Genomic DNA, 20103 nt, shown 5'->3' on the forward strand with positions numbered 1-20103 from the left:
AAGATCATCCAGTTCAAGCCCCCTGATACAGTGAAGTACAGCAATTCATTGTCTTCCCCATCTAATCTGCTTTCTCTTGATATTTTTCTTTGTCACCCTTTAGGAAGGAAACCAGGATGGATTACAGCTCATTCAGTGGAGTTCCCCGGTTCTTGACCCGGCCTAAGGCGTTTATAGTGTCTGTGGGGAAGGATGCCACCTTGAGCTGCCAGATCATTGGAAACCCCATCCCAGCTGTGAGCTGGGAAAAGGATAAACTTCCAGTCCAGTCTGGGGGAAGGTTTAAAACCACAGAAGATGGGGATCTCTATCAGCTAACCATCTATGATCTGAGCCTGGAAGACAGTGGTCAATACATCTGCCGAGCCAAGAACACCATTGGTGAAGCTTTTGCAGCTGTCAGCATCAAAGTTGGAGAAGAGACCACAGTAACAGAGTCAGCCCCATACTTCATCCAGAAGCCCTCCTCCATCAAAGTAACACTGGGAGAAGATGCCATGTTCAAATGCAAAATCCAGGGCAGCCCTCCTCTCTACGTGAACTGGGAGAAGGATGGCAAACACGTGCGGAACCGGGCTGATGCTGGGCGCTTCCAGATTGAGTCTGCTGGGGATTCAAATGCTCTCACCATCCAGTGTGCCCGGCTGACGGACAGTGGCACCTATACCTGTCGGGCAGAGAACCCCATCGGCTCTGCCAGCGCTTCGGCTGCGCTGGTAGTGGAAAAACAGGGCTCTTCCAACCCGGGCAGCAGCAGCCACTTTGACACCAGCTGCGGCAAGTCGACATCCTTGTTGTCTCACTTGCAAAAGAGGCGGGAGGAGATCAGGAAGATGGACATCTCCCATGGGACTCTTGATTCGATGTCTGCCCAGTCTTACTCCATGGCAGAAGGGCTGTCTAGCATTGGCTACAGCCTCTCCCGGGATTATGAGAGGGCTGCAGGACTCACCACCAAAGGGGCTCGCAATGCAACTTTTGGGTCATTGACACGTGTGTGCAGCGTGACAGAGGGGAAGCACGCCAAGCTGAGCTGCTATGTGACGGGTGAACCCAAACCAGAGATTGTGTGGAAGAAGGACAATGAAGTCATTGTGGAAGGACGACGGCATGTCATCTATGAGGATGATCAGGAGAGCTTTGTGCTGAAGATCCTTTTCTGCAAGCAGATAGACAATGGGCTGTACACCTGCACGGCCTCCAACCTGGCAGGCCAGACATACAGCTCTGTGCTTGTCACCGTCAAAGGTAGGTGCTTGTGTTTCTCACTGGGGTGGACAAGCCTACAAGTGGACAGCCCTTGGGATGGGAGGATGAACAAAACTTCTGCCACCAAACTGCTGCAAAGGAGTGTGCGTTAGACATGGCTAAAAACCTCCTGCTGTAAACAGGGTTAAGCACTGGAATAGGTGATCTAGGGAGAGAGTTGCATCACTAGAGGGGGGTTAGGAAAGGGACTAAATGAACACCAGTCATAGAACCATAGAATCATAGAATGGTTTGGGTTGGAAGGAACCTTAAAGATCTAATTCCAACCCCCTGAAATGGGCAGGGACACCTTCCACTAGACCAGGTTGCTCCAAGCCCTATCCAACCTGGCCTTGAACACTGCCAGGGATGGGGCAGCCACAGCTTCTCTGGGCAACCTGTGCCAGGGCCTCATCACCCTCACAGTCAGGGATGGATGTTGCAGAACTGGCTGGTTGTGGGCACCTAGGATGAACCAGATCTCTAGTGTTCCCATCAGTCCTGATTTTATAGTAACCTAGGAAACATGTTTCTACCCTCTGGATCAGTGACTGCTGAAGCCCCAACTTACCCTCCAGACTTTAATCACATCTGCATTTATATTCACCACATGACTTAGTTAAACTGTCCTACACGTGCCATTTAAGCAGTAGTAGAGGAAACTCCACCCTGCAAGCTGAGTGTGTCAGGCTGCCTTGGATCCCTTGGGGGACCCACTCCTACTCCAACTCTAGTTACAGTCCATCTCAGTTTTCCTGTACAGTGACCCACCAGCAGCCTTGTTCTTGCCAGGTTCTTCTGAGTTTTCTTAGTTCGTGTTGCTGAATAGCCTGTAGTCCTCATATGCTCCCAGAACTCTACCAGGACCATGATGCCTCTGTTTGCTGTGGTCAGTGGTGAAGAACTTGCCTTCAGAAGGTCTTTCAGTGCTGGTGGAGGTCAGGCCAAGTTCTTCAAAATAGTGACAAAAAGTGTGACACACACATTTGCACAAAGGAAACTCTAAATTTTCAAGCTGCTCTTCCATTTGGCAAGGTTACAGTTTGCAACCCAGGCAGCACCTGTAAATTAACTCTCAGGCACAAAAGGCTTTGCCACTTGAGTGGAAAGTAGTGGGTTTTGACTAGCAGCAAAATAAATTAGAAGTCCAAATGAGGAGGAATGGTCTGTATTTAAGACTCTTCGGTTTTTACTTCTTGTTCTGGCTTCCCTTTTCTGGACCTCTCTTTCATACTCACCATCTTTCCCGTCAGTGACTCAGTGCCCATGTCCATCAGTGACACCTGATCTATGGAACTCACTGGCACTTGTCCCACTCATTGCTATCTCTTGGAGGTGCTGAGTGACGTTGGGAAGGGCATTTGTCCTCTTCCATGAAGCTGTGATTACCTCATGAGTCGGGACTCGGAGCTGAAGACCGAGCCTGGCCCTTTGGTGGATGTTCGCTTTGAGGATGGCTCAAGCTCTGTTACTTGCCCAGCATCTGTCTTGCAGAGACAAACCCCTCCCCTCTGCCCATGCTTATCTGATTATTCTCCATGGGTGCAACCTGTTCCCCAGGAGATGGGGAAAGCATGCGAGGCAGCGAGTCTGGGAGCAAGAGCCATGGGAAAAGGTTATCAATCAATGTCCATTGTCAGGATATGCCTGTGAGTCAGAGGTCTTAAATGGAAATGTTTGTGGTTTGTTTCTTTGTTACGCTGTGCCATGTTTGGCTTTCTGACCAAGGCTGCCATGGAAAATCTATGTGTGTTGGTTATACTTAGGCCCTGAATGATGATTCTCCTTTGTGTCACCAGAATTCCTTCTCAGCCCTCCAAAGACAGCTCAGAATGATGCAGTAGTGAAGTGAGCTTTTAAGTCTGTTGTTTATGCCATTGGTGATGTCATTAGCTCATCTGGTACTGACTGGGTTTAGAGAGATAGGTCATCTTGCCATACAACCTCCCTTTGCTCAGTCATGCAAAAGAGGCTAAATTCTCTAAGCAGCCACCCTTAGTGAGCACCACGCTGCTGTGTTGGTCTTTCTGCAGGTAATCCTGTGATGCTGTGCCTGTAGTATGTGTCTGTACGCATATGTACCAAGAAAGACAAGCACCATGGGGTGAAATATGATCTGACATTTTGACTCACAGATTTTCAACACAAGAATGCAAGTGAGAATATTTATGGGTCTTTTAAAGGTAGTAATAGAAAAAGACTGCCTAGCCCAGCATCCTGTCTATAAGTTGGCTCTTAGAAGTGTCTCAAGGCATAGGACTTGAGCACAGGTCAAACCTCTAGAAAAACTGCCTAATTTTTGTCACTCTAGATCCTAGATATAGAGCCCTAACCCATTTGTAAGCACTGTGCTGTGCCCGTGCCTTAGAGAATATAGAGCTGAAATAAAAGCAATTTTGGGGCTGTTTCTAAATGAGATGTAGTGAATCAGACATAAATCTCAAAGGAGAGGCTTCAGGGCAAGGTGTCATTTGCACAATTAAGGAAACCTAAAAGTTAATTGTTCTGATTCAGAAAAGTGTCTCAAGCAGGGATGAAATCACAAGCCATGCACTGAAAAATTCCCTGATAGCTGATGAACAAGATGTAGAATAGATGTAGAACAAGTTAGTAAATGGTTCACAAGGGTAAACCTCTTTGATGAAGAGCAGAGAGGATGGGAGGAACATGAATAACCAACTGGGATATCCTGAAGGCTTTGGAGATGTCTCTAAACCATGTATAAAGTTAGTGAGAGCAGCATACAGGTCTCTATCCTTGGACCTGGGCCAAGCAATGTTAATCTGAGTGCCTCAATACAGTAATCAGATACTGTGTGAAAAGGTTAAAGGTTGCAAGCCAAATAGGATAGAGACTGGAAAAGCAGACTCCATGAGCTGCTCTTGCTCCATGCTACCTCTGACCTGGAGTGATTTTGGATGACCATTGTCGTAGTCACATTTGAGATCTGAAAGAGAATTGCAACTTGAGAAGTTTGGAGACAGAAAGGAAACTTGGAAAGCACAATAACTAGGAAGACCAAAGTAACAAGGTGGTGGAATCTTGTCTGTGCACCTTTAGAGAGCTCCTACTGGGAGGATTTTCCATAATACTCTCACTGGACCATTTTTGATAGGCAGAGGGAAAAATTGCCTTGGGAATAATAAAAGGTGAGCCTCTGACTAGGCCAGAAATAAGCAAGGGGAAATGTAGGCTAGTGAGAAGACCAGGTCAAGCAGGCAGATATGCCTTGAGAAGGTTAAGAAAACATTGGCTTCTTTGCAGGCTGCACCTATTCTTAGCAAAATATGTGTTAGCAGGACCTGCTTTTAAAAAATAACATCATCTCATTGCTAGTTTGCTTGGTATGGACCAAACAAAAAGCCTATGACTCTTTGGAGAAATATGTTCTCAAGACAAGCAGCCAAATTCATGTCTGATCTAAGTTCTTGCAGTTTTCTGCTAACTCCATAAGCTGCTCTTGCTCTATGCTCCCTCAGGGTTTTGCTTTGCTGTTTCTATCTCACATTTTTCCCAGTAGGCAGGCATTTGAGACTCTTACTTCTTATGTCTCCTTCTTTAGAAATGTTACTGCCTTCATTATATGCCTTAATGAGAATTTCTGTTCTGCTTTGACTAAAACCAGATTAATATTAAAAACTATCTACAGCAGCTTTTTCCAATGTGCCTGTAGCAGTTACAGCCCAGAATATTTCTGACGTGCTGGGTGCTGTGCAAATAGTAAGAGGGAATACCTACATTAGAGAATTTGCAATGTAAATGTCAAAATCTGACAGACTGCATGACAACATGTGCTGAAAGAGAGTCACAGAGGTTGCCACTATGCTGGCCAGCGGTAGAGTAAGTGTATTTGTTTTCACATTCAGCTAGTTAAGTGGAAAGTACACTGAAATGCTGGTGTAAAGTTTAGTGCTTTCTTCCTCAGAATAGGTCTTCTTCATGTAAATATTATCTGGTTATTATTCTGTGTTGATTAGTTCATTATCAAGGAAGATGAGCCACTTGCCTTTCACAGACCTTTCCTTGCGATCTGGGTTGCCTGTTGATTAGCTGGAAACTCTGTTCCCTCCTGGCCACCAATCTCAGCATTTCTCTGACCTGCGTAAGGGGCTGGTTATGGACCAGATGAATTGTTTGGAAAGTGGTCCTTCTGTAGTCCCCTTACCAAAATTAACCCCTTCTCTCTGACCAGGTACAAGTTAGACCATGTAAAGAGCATGCAGATATATTCAGGAAGAGGAGGTTTGTGGGTTTTGGAGCCTCTCTCACATCTCCAAAGCATAAAAAACAGTGAGCTGGGTGAATCCCAGGCTTTGATTCAGTTTATCAGCTGCTGTGTCTCTGAAGCTCCATTCAGAGTGAGATAAGACGTGTGTGCACATGTCAGAAGTATGAAAGCAAAGTTGTTTTCAGAGGATATCTCTGACCTCAAGTTGTCAAATATAGCCTTGCACCTACATTCTCTGGCTGGAAAGGTAATGCTGTTACAGCAACACAGACTGAAGAGTCGACCAACAATTCTGTTTGTACATTTAGGAGCTATTTCCTGGAGTAGATTTTCTTTTTTATCTTTTTTTTTTTATTTTTATTTTTACCTTAGATACTGCTTAGTGGCTGTAAAGGGAGAGGGGTTAACGATATTGCCAGTTGCTCCAAGTATGAGAATACACTTCTGTGATTCTCAGGTGCATCTTGTGTTACATTTTGGCTCTTGGGCATGTCCATGTGTTCTCAGTGTCGGTTCCAGACTCCTTCCTATCTCACACAGCAACATTTCATCCAGCTCTCAGGGGCTGACATCCTTCTGATCAACGCTTTCTTGATCTCATCCTCTTGTCTGTTCCAATGGCATAAGAATTACAACTGCTTAGTTCCCTCTGGTTGCATGGGCTGATTCCAGAAGTGATTTACGGGATTGCAGGGCAAGAGTCTGAGTTGCCTGTTTCTTAAAGAGAAAAGGACAGTTAACAGGTGAGGTGTGGGCAGGTCAGGTCTGTGTAACCGTAGCTGAGGCTTTTCAAGGAGACTTTGACTTGCCTGGAATTAAGGTGCAGTAAGGCAACACAGGTTTTAAGAAAATAACCAAGTTGTCATGTTTTTTTTTTTTTACAAGGGCAGGTAGGGATAGGACAAAGGGGAATGGCTTTAAACTGGCAGACGGGAATTTAGATATTTGGAAGAAGTTCTTCCCTGTGAGGGTCTACTCCTGTTTGACTAACACTTGGCATTAGTGACTACTACTCACTAGCTGACTACAACTCTTAGTAAACATATGAAATTACCAGCATGGGAGAATGTCTGTGGTCAGGGAGAGGGAGAATGGAGTCACAAAAGAGGGCTGGGAGCTGGTACAGTAGTTATTAGAAGATGAAGGTACATGTCAAGACATGATCTCTCATGAAGCATGAGTGATGATGTATCAGCACTGACTCATCCAAGTCTGTGACATGACCACGACACCAGTCCTGTGGCTGTGACCACCGGCTGTCCTCTTCAGTCCAATCCCCTTTCTCCAGTTTAGTGCTGGGGTGCCAGGGTGATTTCATAGTGCAGCTGTCGCTGGAATTAAACATTGTTCTGTTTGCAAAATGTCTTCCCTCACTGCCATGCAGCTGTTTCACATGTTTGATCTACACTCTGGTTTCTCCACAAGCCAGAACACAGCAGCTTCACTGCTGGAAAGCAGGGGCAGGAAGGAGACTTGAGCTTTTTTTCTAGTTCTTTTATTGTTGCTGACAAAAGCTGATACAGAGCCTTTGCTGCCGGTTGGGAGAACAGAAAACCCCTCAATTAGATACTCCTGTGCTTTCCCCCTTATCTGTCTTGTACACAGCCACTGCTCATCTTCCTGTGCCTTTTAGATCACTCTGCTGAGCTCGCTTCTGCTGCAAGACCCCTAAAAACATTGGTTCTTGCACCAGCTGACCAGTTCAGATGCTCACACCCTCACCTAGAATTGCTTTTCCTGTAACAGGCTTGTTTGCTGTTACCCACCTGTAGCATGATTACTTTAAAGGCTTATACTCTGACATGAAGTGGCTGTTGCTACCTATAAAGTTAGGCTGGGAGGCCCTGCCCTTCATCTTACTGTACTGGCATCACTAAATGAGGAGGTGCAGTGCAGAGGTGTTTATGCTAGAGGTCAAGCAGGCCACAAGAGCGGACTTTATTAACCTGGTACGTCACCACCTTGTTTGCGTTGCTTTGGATTAGAGCAAACACCTCTGCCTGGTGTTGTGGGGCAAGTACTGCAGTTCAGACTGATACTGCGTTGGTTTAGGTAAGTCCTTAGAATACTTCTGCTGGGATCTAAGATTCCTTTTACATTAGAGCAATATACCTGCTGTAGTAAGGCTTGATTATAGGTTTAGATGGTGGCCCAGGACAAATTACTAACACAAGGAGTGTTATTGTTTAAATTTTCTTTATTGACTTACTTATTTGCACAGCCCTTACCACAGACCATCAAACTCTCTTGTTTATCCTTTGTGTTTTTACCCTCTTAAGAACCCTCGATACCCTTCAAGGAAAAACTGAAGGATCTTGAAGTGAGGGAGAAAGAATCTGCCACCTTCCAATGTGAAGTGCCCGTTCCTAGTACAGAGACGTCTTGGTTCAAGGAAGAAACCAAACTCCGGCAGAGCAAGAAATACAACATCGAAGAAGAGGGCACATATCGCCGCCTCACTGTCCAGGACATCACTGCAGACGATGATGCTGTCTATATTTGTGAGATGAAGGAAGGGAGCAGGACCATCGCGGAGTTGTCTGTCCAAGGTAAGAAAGGCTCTCGCCTACCAAGTGTGAGATTCATACATGACACTCCAGAGTCGACCTTATGAATGGCATTCACCCCGTGCATGTGTGCAGTGAAGGACAGCAGACTCCCTTGTGGTGCAAGAGGAGAGCCATGTGTGTCGGGTCAGTGGGTCCCTGGTCTCCTGCCAGGGGTTTCTGGGACGCGGGGGACAGATGGTGTTGCTCCAGAAGATATGTCACCTGGTTGGGGACCTGTGCTTAAAGGAGCTCTCTGTAAGGCCTATAAGCTTTAGCTTCACACTGTAGACTCCTTAACATTATCCCAAGCATCAGATGTGTTCCCTGGCACTGTCTTGCACTTATCTTACCTGGTGCCTGGTGAACACAATAGCAAATCTTGTCCAAGAGAGGTGCTGACCACACTGGGAACCTGGTTTACAAGCTGTGGTTGATGGTCTGGTATGCGGTGCAGGCTGCTTCCAGGGATAGGGCAGCCACAGCTTCTCTGGGCAATGTGTGCCAGGGCCTCACCACCCTCATAGTGAGGACTTTTTTCCTAATATCTAAATCTCCCCTCTGTCAGTTCAAAGCCATTACCTCTCGTCCTAGCCTTTCCTGACCTTGTCAAAAGTCCCTCTCCAGATTTCTTGTAGTTCCCTTTTGTCTCCTGTTGCATGAACTGGAGACCTCTCATAGCTACAGGATTACGCTTGTCCTCCCTCATCTGAAGCCTGACTTTACTCCCAGGGAAAGCAGAAGTTGTTCTTCACTGCTTATATTGGTGCGAGACAGCTGGGTGACATGCATCCTTGATCAGATTCCTTTTTGTCATCATTTGTTATCATAGGCAAACTGTAGAGAGTGCATATGGGTGGAGGCAGAAGGGAAAATTTAGCCTGGAGATGTGGGAGAGTTCATGTAGACATCTTTCTGTTCTGCCTTCTGTTAAGCTGAGACCAACCAAACTCTGTCAGTGTGTTTGGCCCCAGTAGGACAGCTGGTATTTTTTACTTGTTTGTGCTATGGTGGCATGTTCCATTAAAAAGAGAGTGACTGAGCCAGGTGGAGCTCCTGTGAGGGAAAGGAGGCAGAGCCTTCCTGTTGGAGACCTGTGCCTGCCAGGGGGGAGAAGGTTTAAGAGAGCGGGCTGTGGTTGGGAGGAAGCGAGAGCTTGGCAGGGTGCAAAGGGCTGTGGGGATGGGGACACTGCTGAGGGCAGCAAGGAGCAGACATGTGAGCAGAAAATTGGGGTCTTGAATCCTGCTGATGAAATGTGTGTCTGATTGCTTCATGAGGGCTTTCAGCATTGATTCTCATTAGATAGCTTTAGGTGCTGTGCCTGGGTGAGGGCTCTTCTGCCTCGCAGGGACTATTACGAGGATGGAGCTAGTCACCATCTGTCACTAGGTGTGGTATCCTGATGAATAAATCCAAGCTGTCTTGTGAATAACTGCAAGGAATAACTTTGAGGTTATTCCAATAAGTGAGGTTATTCCAATAGTCATTTGGAAAGGACACAAATAAGTGAAGTTCATTCCATGTCTATTTCTGGGTTGTCTCCAAGAAGACGTCTGAGGGTTTTCGAGTATTTTCTATCAATTCAGATGACTGGTGTGTTTGCCATCTTGGTTTTCTAACTTATTGGTAAATCTGATGGAGTCAAAATACCAAAGACAGATGAGACATCTGTCAAGTTTAAGACTGACCCACTTCAGCAGTGTTTTAATTTGAATTCCCAGCATATGTGAGTAATGAAAGTTGTATCCCTGTCAAATCTGTTCTTGGCAAGGCTACATATCTGGTGTTTGCCCAACAGCAGACTCCACATAGTAGGCTAGAAACATGAGTGACTGTAGTCAAACAAGATGGCTTTTCTCTCTTTGAAGGCCAAAATGAGTCTTGGGGATTATCTGTTCTGTACAACTCAGAGCCTAGGAATTCATTCAGGGGTGTCTGCATAGTGTCTACAATGTTTTGATTAGGTGAGAGCTGTTTGACCAGTCCTGTTGCAGTCTGTTGCCAGAGACTTCAATGTCTACTATTTGCTGATCATAATGACTTTCTTAAAGGGAACATCATTAAGAAACTTCCACGAAAGACTGCGGTCTTCTTAAATGATACAGCCATCTTCTGCGTGGAGCTGGACAATGATTGCCAGAATATTCGATGGCTGAAAAATAAAGAAGAAGTGAAATCCAGTGATCGAATCTCCATCACACGCTCTGGCAAGCAACATACCATGATCATCCGAGAGTGTAAGATGGAAGATGCTGGTGAAATTGTCTTCCTGGCTGATGAAAGCAGGACTTCTACCCAGTTCACTGTGACCAGTAAGCTTCACTTTTATTTGGCCTTGGTGCTGTTCTTTCCCCAGCAGGCACATATTCCCATGGTAGTACTGTTGTTTCAGGTATTGCCATGGTGAGTTTGTTGGCCAAATACAGCAGAAGGTTTGATGTCTGCTGCATAAAGCCAACAGCCTGCTCATGAGTGTTATGAGATGTTATGGAGAGATCAAAACAGAGAGAGAAAGAGGGGGGAAGAGCATAGCACAAACATGTACCTTCTCTGCGTCATTCTTATTTCATGCTGGAATGAACATAAAATGATAACAGAGTAGAGCATGGGGTAAGAGACACGTGCCTTCTCCCCACCAGGAGGTGCTTAAAAACCCCAATGTGTAAGCTGCAGACATTCCAGTTGTTTTGCTTCATTGTATGCAGAGCACTGCAAGTGCTCCATGTACATGCTGTCATTTTCCAAAATCATTAGTTTCTTTGTGGAGCACTTATCAGTTCTTGCTATTGGGATAATACCTCTTCTATCAAATAGGGCCCACTTATCTTTCCCTCTCTCTTCACTGAGGATTTGGAGGGGACAGTCAGTCAACATTCAATTCCTTCCCCAGGTCTTGAGTCAACAGAAACATGAGGGTAACTCGCAGGTGTGCTGGATCTTACAGGAAAGTACATAGGTGCCCTAAACACTTTTGTCAGAATATGAAGCTTATTACCAGTCTAGCAAGGAAAAAGATTTGGGGAGGAACATCTACACACATGCAGATAAAGCATTTTGGGCCGTCAGATGTCTACTGAACTTGAAACATTGAAACATCTTATTTTGATTTTAGCTTCTTAAAGTTTTTATTAAAGTTTATACATATATATATATATAAAAACCAAACCAAAACTGCAAGAAAAAGGGGGAATAATGCTTCTTACTGAAAATATAGTTTCCTTCCTTTTGTGGAGACCAGCAAACATATGTCCTCTCTCATCTTCTCTTTAATATGAAAAAGTTGGGAGGACCCTGTGAATTCATGGTAACTATGCTGAAAAAAAGAATGTTTGTCCTGTTTAGCTTTATTACATGTTATTCTATAACATACAGGCTGGAGAATTACTTCAGTTCGCACACCTGACCTGAGCAGGTGCAATTTAGTTGAGATCAGATCTGAAATGAAGTTTCTGTTAAGTTGGCTAATTTTATTAACTTTATTTTTATGGTGCTGCATTTCCCAGGCAGAAACTCCTTAATTTTAAGATGGAGAACTACACGTGATTTCTGGCTCTGCTCAAGTTCTGGTTTGCATGTGGACAAATCATCCATTGTAGTCACTAATTGGGAAGAATAATACTTACTTTCTCCTACTACCACCTCCAAACTGCAATTAGTCAGTGGTAAAAAGAAATACTTAATTAAAGGTTTATATCTGCTGTGTTACCTAAAATTGGATGGGCCATTCTGATCCTATTGAGCTAAAAAGAGGGAAAAAAAAAAGGTTAAGTGTCACATTTAGCACTGTGGCAGTTTTTAAGGTGTTTGGAAAGCTGTAATGTCCAACCAAGCAGTTATTAATTAGGAACGACAAAGTTCAGTTTGATCTTGGATTCTGCTGTTTAAGCTGTGAAGGACAGTATTGATTCATGGAATAGAAAGAGGTAAGAAGCTGTCTTCCCACAAACAGATTTCTCTCAAAAATATTACCTTTCTCATGGTAAGGTCAAGACATCTGATTCCAGGGTCTGGTTTTCAGCTTAATGAGATGCTAATAGGACCTTTGGCATCTAGCTCTGACCAGCAGTAACTGACAGCCTGGTAACTGTGCACCCCAAAACACTTAGGTGACTATGTAATGAAATAAAAGTGTATCACATTGAGATTTTCTATTTTTACACTTCATGCATACTTGATTGATTAGCTGCTTGAAGACCCCTGTATACTATGTTCACATTTTTTTCAATTAGCTGGACAAGATTGGTGTTGGCTGTTCTAATAGGAATTATCAGGCAATAAATATTTATATATTACTTGCTTCGTTGCATTGTTACTATGCCCTTCTTAAAGATGGGTAAGCTGAAGCAAAGAGAGTATCAGTTATCTCCAAATTCAGTTTTTAGTGTAGGCTCATCATACAGGCTCCCTCTGTAGTCATGAGTACTTGAGTATCTGTAATGTGCAATTTGTTTCAGCCACCTTGCACACCTTCTTTAAGTTGCAATGAATTGCTCCTGAGCATGCTGTTCTTTGTGGGATTACAGCTGACGTCTGGTTGAATGCCTTAAACTGAACACCTTTGAGACAGCCATAATTAAATGAAATGAATCCTTTAGCACGTCAGTAGATGTGTAACTAGAGCATATCAGATAATTCCTGGCCTCTTGACTGTGTCAGTGGCAGCACTCAGTGAATAACCCTCATGGGACTTGAGCCTCCTCTAAAGGGTTCAGGAGGAATGAGAGGGTGAATATAAATCTTCATTTTGCAAATACCTGCAAGGATACATGTGTCACCTCAGGTACCATAAAACAGCCACATCTCCTCTATGGTAAGGTGTTGCAGGGGAGACAAGATTTTATGTAATTTCTTTTTAAAGTTAATTGCTCAGTGCCCAAAGTTGGCTCTGCATAAATTACTAAAACAGAGATCCCCAGTGAAAGCTATCACTCTTAGGAGGCAAAGTTACAACGCACCTTCTAAGGGGGAGATAACATAAAATTCAGAAGCAGGACAGAGGACAGATACCCAGATGAAAGTGGCCACAGAGAACTGCCAAGCCTGTGTAACAAGCAGCTGAGGTCTCCATAACTCTAAACCCCATGCACTGCTTATTCACATCTATCTTTCTTTCATCTCTGAAATGTCCCAGTTTTACGACGTTTAGCTGCTCTGTGTTGAAACCTGTTGAGGACCTAGGCTGAAATGTTTTAGTGTATGTTTGGAACAGGTACTCCAGAAGAAACGGCACAGGCTGCTTTCATGGAATGGATTCCCACTGCGGCACAGGATGCCACAGCTGTGTGCAAAGCATGGCAAAATATTGCCACATTCTTCCTGGATGCGGTGGTGCCCTGCCTTGCATTGGCTCTCACAGGCACATCTACATTCCTGACTTTGGGGATGTGTAAGGTTGAAAATCTGACAGAAGATAAATACCAACAGACTTAGAATATTAGTGCCACTATCCCTGTACAACAATGTCTAGTAAGCATGGCAAAACTCTGTCACCTTGCCAGTGTAATCCCACTGAAGTATTTTAATTCTATTTCTTTTAGTCTGAATTCACACCAGGGAGGTGGACTAGGAATTTGGTGCACAGAATTTTGAACAGCTTTTGGGTGGTTTTACCCACCCTCTGAGTGAAAATAACCAGCTGAGTAATAGCCTGCTTTGCCCAGGAGCTGTACAGGAAGCAGTGTGGGTCTGTGTCTAGCCCTGAACATTTTTGCCTGCGAATCATTCATTGTAGACGCTTTGTGCAGACAATTGTAATATTATATGGAAATCATGTATGTTTAGCTGTAGAGGTAGGGCTATTGTATATCTTTGTGTAATGTAGCCTAAATACATCTTCTGTCCATTCTGTTGCTTTTCCATCTCACATCAGTGTTTTATGGAGGTTTATTAAGCAAGAATAACTTTTAGTCTGGTGTAAGCATTTTAGGTGAGTCACAGTGGCTTTTCCATTCTGACATAAACTTCTTGCTCCATTTTTCCTTGTGCAGCTCCCAAGAAACCTCCCACCCAGCCCCCATCTGACCCTGTGGTGAAAAATAAAACAGAAACCTCAGTGACGCTAGTATGGTCCCCTCCGAAGATGGACCGACCCATTCCAGTTGATGGCTACATCGTGGAATGCAAGAAACTAAGTGGCTTAACCTGGGTGATGTGCCATGAGTCTCATGTCACTGTCTCAGAGTATACTGTAAGCAACCTGTTGGAAGAGGCTGACTATCAGTTCAGAGTGTCTGCAGTCAACGCCTATGGACAGAGCCCCTACTTGGAGTTCCCAGGGAGCATGCACCTTGGTAAGCATAAAACCATTATAGAATCACAGAATGGTTTGAGTTGGAAGGAACCTTAAAAAAATCATCCAGTTCCAACCCTCTGCCATGGGCAGGGACACATTCCACCAGACCAGGTTGCTCCAAGCCCCATCCAACCTGGCTTCAAACACTGCCAGGGATGAGGCAACCGCAGCTTCTCTGGGCAACCTGTGCCAGGGCCTCACCACCCTCACAGGGAAGAACTTCTTCCTCACATCTCATCTAAATCTCCCTGTCAGTTTAAAGCCATTTTCCCTTGTCCTGTCCCTTGTAAAAAGTCCCTCTCCAGCTTTCTTGGCCCCTTCAGGCACTGGAAGCTGTGTTAAGGTTAAGAGCCTTCTCTCCTCCATAGAATCACTGTGTACAACAGGATTGCTTCTGTCTTTGGTTCATCGCACTAGACAATATCCACACAGACTTTGCACAGATGTTGTGTGTTGTTACTGCCACCCTTTTCCCTACCTGTCTGAGGATGCTTGTGTTTTCCTAGAATATCTAGAATTGACTATTAGGCTCAGTGACCTCCTTAGGCTCTTTCTGTAATCTAAGAATAATAGTGGTTGTATAAATAGCATACTTGTCAGGAACCAATGTGTTTCAGGCTTGTTATGCCTTTAAATATCTTAGAGAAAAATAAGTAATATATGCCTGTTCTTTCCCTGCAGAAACTGACCTTACCTTACCAGAGGTCAGCTACTTGCAATTGTAGAAATCAAACCCTGCTGACCAACTGTGTATTGCCTTCAGTGCATAGAGATAGTCTAAGACTGCGCGACTTTATTTTCTGTCTGGTTTACACAGAGAACTTGTGTCCTTTGTTCTCAGAGATATGTGTTGTTCTTCCCTAGAACCAGTCCCAGCTGTGAAAACACCCCTGACAACTGTGGAAGTTGTACCTGGAGGAGATGCCATGTTTACTCTTGACCTTACAACAACATGTTCCGGCACTTGGTACCTTAATGGTAAAGTCTTACAGGAAAGTGAGACCTACATCATTAAGAGAACCCAAACTACTCACACCTTAATCATAAAAAATGTTACCAAGAATGATGATGGAGCAGAAGTGAAATTTGTTGCCAATAACATTAACACCAGCACCAAGATGAGAGTGAAAGGTATGTATATCATCAATTGTCTTTATTTCTTCCTGTGAAAGGGCATTTCCTGTGACCTGATGATTACGTCTGGGGCAGAGGCTTTCACAGATGCCTGGTCTGTATGATGTGTCTGAAATTGCACCATGTGAATTAACGTGGGTCATAGTATGAACCATGATAGTACTGAGTTCAAAACGAGTCGATCTAGCCAGCTGGTTTGTATCTGAACTGGACTGCCTAACATCAGCTCATGAATTTCTGTAGTTTGCAGCCATCAGTCAGTGAATTCTGTCACCAGATCTATCACTGAGTCACTTTAAGCCAGTAATTTCAGCTGCAGGTTTGGCTAGGCTTTCTGACTGTAGTAAAGTCTTTCAAAAGTAAAGCAGTATTAATTACTAATAGATTTCTTTTTCCTTGGAGGTTTTTTAGTCTACCACAGATCTATGTGATGTACAAGTTAGTATAATGTAACTTGACTTAGCATTGAGAGTTGGGTGCTTCAGCTGTCCTCTATGGAATGATAATAACATTTGCATGTGCCTACATTGCGTGGCAAAAGGTAGTGAATAGTCATTCCTTGTGGAAGGATGTATTTGACTGTGTGAAAATCCCTGCGGAAGCATGTTTAGAGTATTATTATTCAGCAGAAAGGTGTGCATTTTTTTCCCTTAATGACTCTGCCAATAAATCCAGATCAAATACCCTGAACCAGAAAAAAATTCTCAGTATTGACACGGGCTTGAGGGCAGGAACAGGACCTAATGCTTTTTCAGAGATATCACAGCCTATAGCAGATTTGTATCAGGGATGTGTTATCTGAAAACAACTTGAAATAACAAAGCCTTTTTTCCTGACAGCTGCTGCAGTGAGATTTACCAACAAGAGCAGAGACGTAGAAAAGGTCTCTGCTCGGCTGCGGGAGGAAGCCAAACTTCAGGCTGAGCTTTCGGACACAGATGCTACTGTGAAGTGGATGAAGGATGGCAAAGAGCTTAAGGCCAGTGAAAAATACGAACTCCAAACTGTGGGGAAGAAGCACATCCTGAAAATTCGCAACACTGCAACAGAGGATGCTGGAGTTTACGAGTGTATCTGTGAAGGGGACAAAATGCTCTATCGGCTTTCAGTGGAAGGTACGTGACTGTCTGGGCTGCTTTCCTTTAATGGCCTCTTCCTACCCTAGGCTGATACTCATCAAGGGACAGAAATGGAATGATCAACAAGTAGTGCAGGGAGTTGTGATAACTCCCTTGGACATCTAGCCTTGACAGTGTCTGTCATCCCAGAGTGGAACTTGGGAGTGAATGCAAGATCTCATACTGGCTCAGTGATAAGAGCTGTGTGTTCACAAGAATTGGTGTCTCCGATATCCCATGTGAAATTCGGAGTCACTTCTTGAGATTGAGTGCTGGGTAGTGAAAAGGTGCTCTTGTGGTGAAGAAATTCAGCTGGAGGGGTAGGATGTACATTATACCATGTCTGTCCTATACTTGCTACATGATATCAGGTCACTAAAGAGCTAGTTCAGCTCTGATTAAAGTTCTGATGGACCAAGATCACCTTGGCATTGTGGGACTTTTTTTTTTTTGTTATTTGTTTGATTTTTGTCTGTTTGGTTTTGTGTTAAATACCTTTCCAGATTGAGATGAGATCTGAGCAAGAAGCTCTTCCCTGTGAGGGTGGTGAGGCCCTGGCACATGTTGCTCAGAGAAGCTGTGGCTGCCCCATCCCTGGCCCCATCAAGGCCAGGTTGGCCAGGGCAGGGGGGTGGAACTGGATGAGCTTTAAGGTCCTTTCCAATCCAAACAATTCAAGAATTCTATGATTGTTATGTGCAAGGTGTTCAGATGGAAGGCTGTATGAATAGCAAAATATAATTTTCTTTTAGTGTTTTCTGCTTATTAGATTTGAACCAGTGCTGTTTTTGCAGCTGCCCTGTTGTTCAGCTGTTTTTGCTTTCATGACAATCCCTTCCATCCAGATTGCCTGCTATCTATCTCGTGGGCACTTCACTCCCAGAGCAAAACATGGAGTTTTGAACCTTTTTACCCTGAAACCACAGCATTAAGCTTCCCTCTTACAAGCCTTCCCATCTGTGCAAGCTTTTGTGAACTAGCTCATGCAAGTTTTGTCTGCCTTGAATGGGAACAGATTTTGGCTTAAAAGCTCTAGTGTATCTTTAGACCCTTCCTCATGGGTATCATCTGGATATTGGCTGAGTTCGCAGTGTACAACCTGACTTCAGGTCAGTCTAGCCTGTTGTCAGACATCATTTGGGGTGAGATCTGTAGTGATTTTGCCTTGAATTGGCAAGTTCACTTTGGAAAGCTGTTTGATTTCTGTGTTCCATACCATACCTCACCCTCTTCCCATCAATGATCACACTGTTTATATACTGAGTAAGCATGAGGTGCTTCATCATTGTATTCTGCTGGCTTCTCGCCCCCCTTGGCCTCTGTGGAAACAACAAAGCCTCAGAATAATCTGTGTGTTTTACATTTGACAACTTACTTGGTTATTCTCAGAAAGCAAACTCAAAAGAGCTGAAAAAAATAATTAAAAAGTGTGACTAAATCCATGGAGGAAGTGCTGTCTACACTTGGCAGCTGCTCTTCATTTTGGTTTTCTTCTTTCTGCCTCTTTAGCATCATTTTTTCATGCTGGTGGGTCTACACACAGATTTAATTGAATTAGCGGTTGGACATTTCCATGTACTTTTCACTGTAATGTGATCATAAAATGAGTAATCAATGCTATCATTTTAAAATCTGTGTTGACAAGCTGTAACTTAAACAACTGCTGTTTGTAGCTTGATTCCTGGAGAACCAGCTTTGATGCTTCTCATCCTTGCAGGATAAGGCTCACAAATGCTGTTCCACTATTTTGCATTTCAGCATTGCCACCTTTTTATCTGTACCTCCTGTAAATCAGACACAGCTAGCTGGTGAATCATTTGATGAGCAGGTCAGCTGTGTCTGGCTCATGAGCATCATGTGGCTGCCGAGAGGCCACCGTGCCAAGCCATGGCCAGAGGTGTGTCACTCCCTGGGCCCCCTGCCCAAATGAGCCCCGCTAGAAATTGCACTTGCCATTTATCACTGCGGTCCCTCCACTGCCATGAGGCTTCACGTGCCAGGCATCCCCCAACACATGACCTCCTGCATTAAAACAAGACATCTGAGAAGGCTCCTTCAGGCTTCTGTGGTTGTGTTTTTCTGTCTATTTTTCTGAGGAAGTGAAAGGTGCATGAATGAACCTATCACCCTCTTCTTCATCCCCAAACTTTTAACCTGCAGTCTAAGTTGTAGTAATGCTAATGGAGCGGCACTCTACTAGGCACTTGTCAGTACACACCTGGAATACTGTGCTCAGTTTTGGTCCTCACTATGCAAAAAAGACGTGGAAAGACTGAAGAGGGTTCATAGAAGACTCACAGAGATGATCCAAGGACTGGGCAGCCGTATGAGGAAAGGCCAAGAGAGCTGGGTTTGTTCAGCCTATGGAAAGGAAGGCTTAGGAGAAGCCTTATCATCACATTCCTGTATTTAAAAGGTGGCTACAAAGAAGGTGGAGACTCCCCTTTTACAAGGAGTCACATAGAAAAGATGTTTTTAGCTAGGATATTGGTGGGTTTTTCAATCTGTGCTTTGAGGCAATTGGTGGCTCGATTATTTCACTACATGTTAGTATGGTGCCAGATTTATTGTTTATCTTTGCTCCAGTTAATTTCCAGGAAGAAATTGCTTTTCATTTCAGCCCTATGTGATATCTGCATAGATTTTTAATTTAATATATCTAGATTACATTTTAGCTTCTTTTAGAGTCAATTTCTTTGCCAGGTGGTTACAATACAATGACTGAAAAAGTTCTATTGCTTTCCCTCCAGTCTGCTTGTTTCACTTCTTTCCTCACCTTTCCAATATTTTCTTTAAGCCTTTTTGCTTAGAGCTTCATTGCCACTTCACGCAACCTCTAGTTGTCTATGTGCTATGGTTTTTGGACATGTGATAATCAGATATATGGTTTATAAAGGCTGCTCTTAATTAGAATCTAGTAATTGGATCCATAATTAAACATGCACATTTGGTCTTATGATAAATTAATACCTAATGTATATGTAAGTGTACATATTTACTAATGTCCCCCCCCAATTATTTACCAGCAGTATGCATCTATATTTTGTTTTAGCACTTGCAAACTTCATAAACAAAGAAAAAAGTGGAGGAGTTATCAGGGCCATCACTGGAAAACAGGTTGAATTGGTTTCCGAGACCTCTGAGCCCAACGTCATGGTTAAGTGGTACAAAAATGGCAAAGAAATTACAGCCGGCAAGAAATTCACTTTGGAAGATAAAGGAAAACTGCACAAGCTTGTGGCATCAGCCGTGACGAAAGAAGATGAAGGAACATATACATGCAAAATTGGAGATGACACTCTTACTTTTGATTTAAAAGTCTCAGGTAAGTCTGTGATGCAAGTATGGGATCTGAGTCTATGTTAGAAACTCAGGACTTTGATCATTATACTTGTCTTACCTTGTAAATTGCCAGATTTTGGGGCCAATATTGCACAGCTCTATTTCAGAGGCTGACCCTTAGTGTGGTCCATATGCAAATTCATGATATGGGCACATAATTTAATGACACAGTTATGTATTCAAATCAGCAGA

At 43.8% G+C, this 20103-nt stretch overlaps 2 protein-coding genes across 2 annotated transcripts in view; one reads left to right on the top strand and one right to left on the bottom strand.

Moving 5' to 3' along the window:
* LOC134156151 (5-beta-cholestane-3-alpha,7-alpha-diol 12-alpha-hydroxylase) overlaps window positions 1-20103 on the bottom strand; it is a 540007-nt gene that overhangs the window by 361427 nt on the left and 158477 nt on the right. The window lies entirely within an intron of this gene.
* OBSCN (obscurin, cytoskeletal calmodulin and titin-interacting RhoGEF) overlaps window positions 1-20103 on the top strand; it is a 181290-nt gene that overhangs the window by 9128 nt on the left and 152059 nt on the right. Inside the window, exons 2-8 of the mRNA XM_062603989.1 lie at window positions 104-1248; window positions 7756-8025; window positions 10077-10337; window positions 14013-14315; window positions 15182-15448; window positions 16291-16566; window positions 19622-19894. Coding sequence (XP_062459973.1) covers window positions 117-1248; window positions 7756-8025; window positions 10077-10337; window positions 14013-14315; window positions 15182-15448; window positions 16291-16566; window positions 19622-19894 — 2782 coding nt within the window. The 5' untranslated portion in view covers window positions 104-116. The remainder of the gene's footprint in view (window positions 1-103; window positions 1249-7755; window positions 8026-10076; window positions 10338-14012; window positions 14316-15181; window positions 15449-16290; window positions 16567-19621; window positions 19895-20103) is intronic.

The sequence above is a fragment of the Pezoporus occidentalis genome, unplaced genomic scaffold (genome assembly GCF_034315485.1).
Source record: "Pezoporus occidentalis ecotype Australia unplaced genomic scaffold, CSIRO_AGI_Poc_V1 ctg82, whole genome shotgun sequence".
Taxonomy (NCBI): domain Eukaryota; kingdom Metazoa; phylum Chordata; class Aves; order Psittaciformes; family Psittacidae; genus Pezoporus; species Pezoporus occidentalis.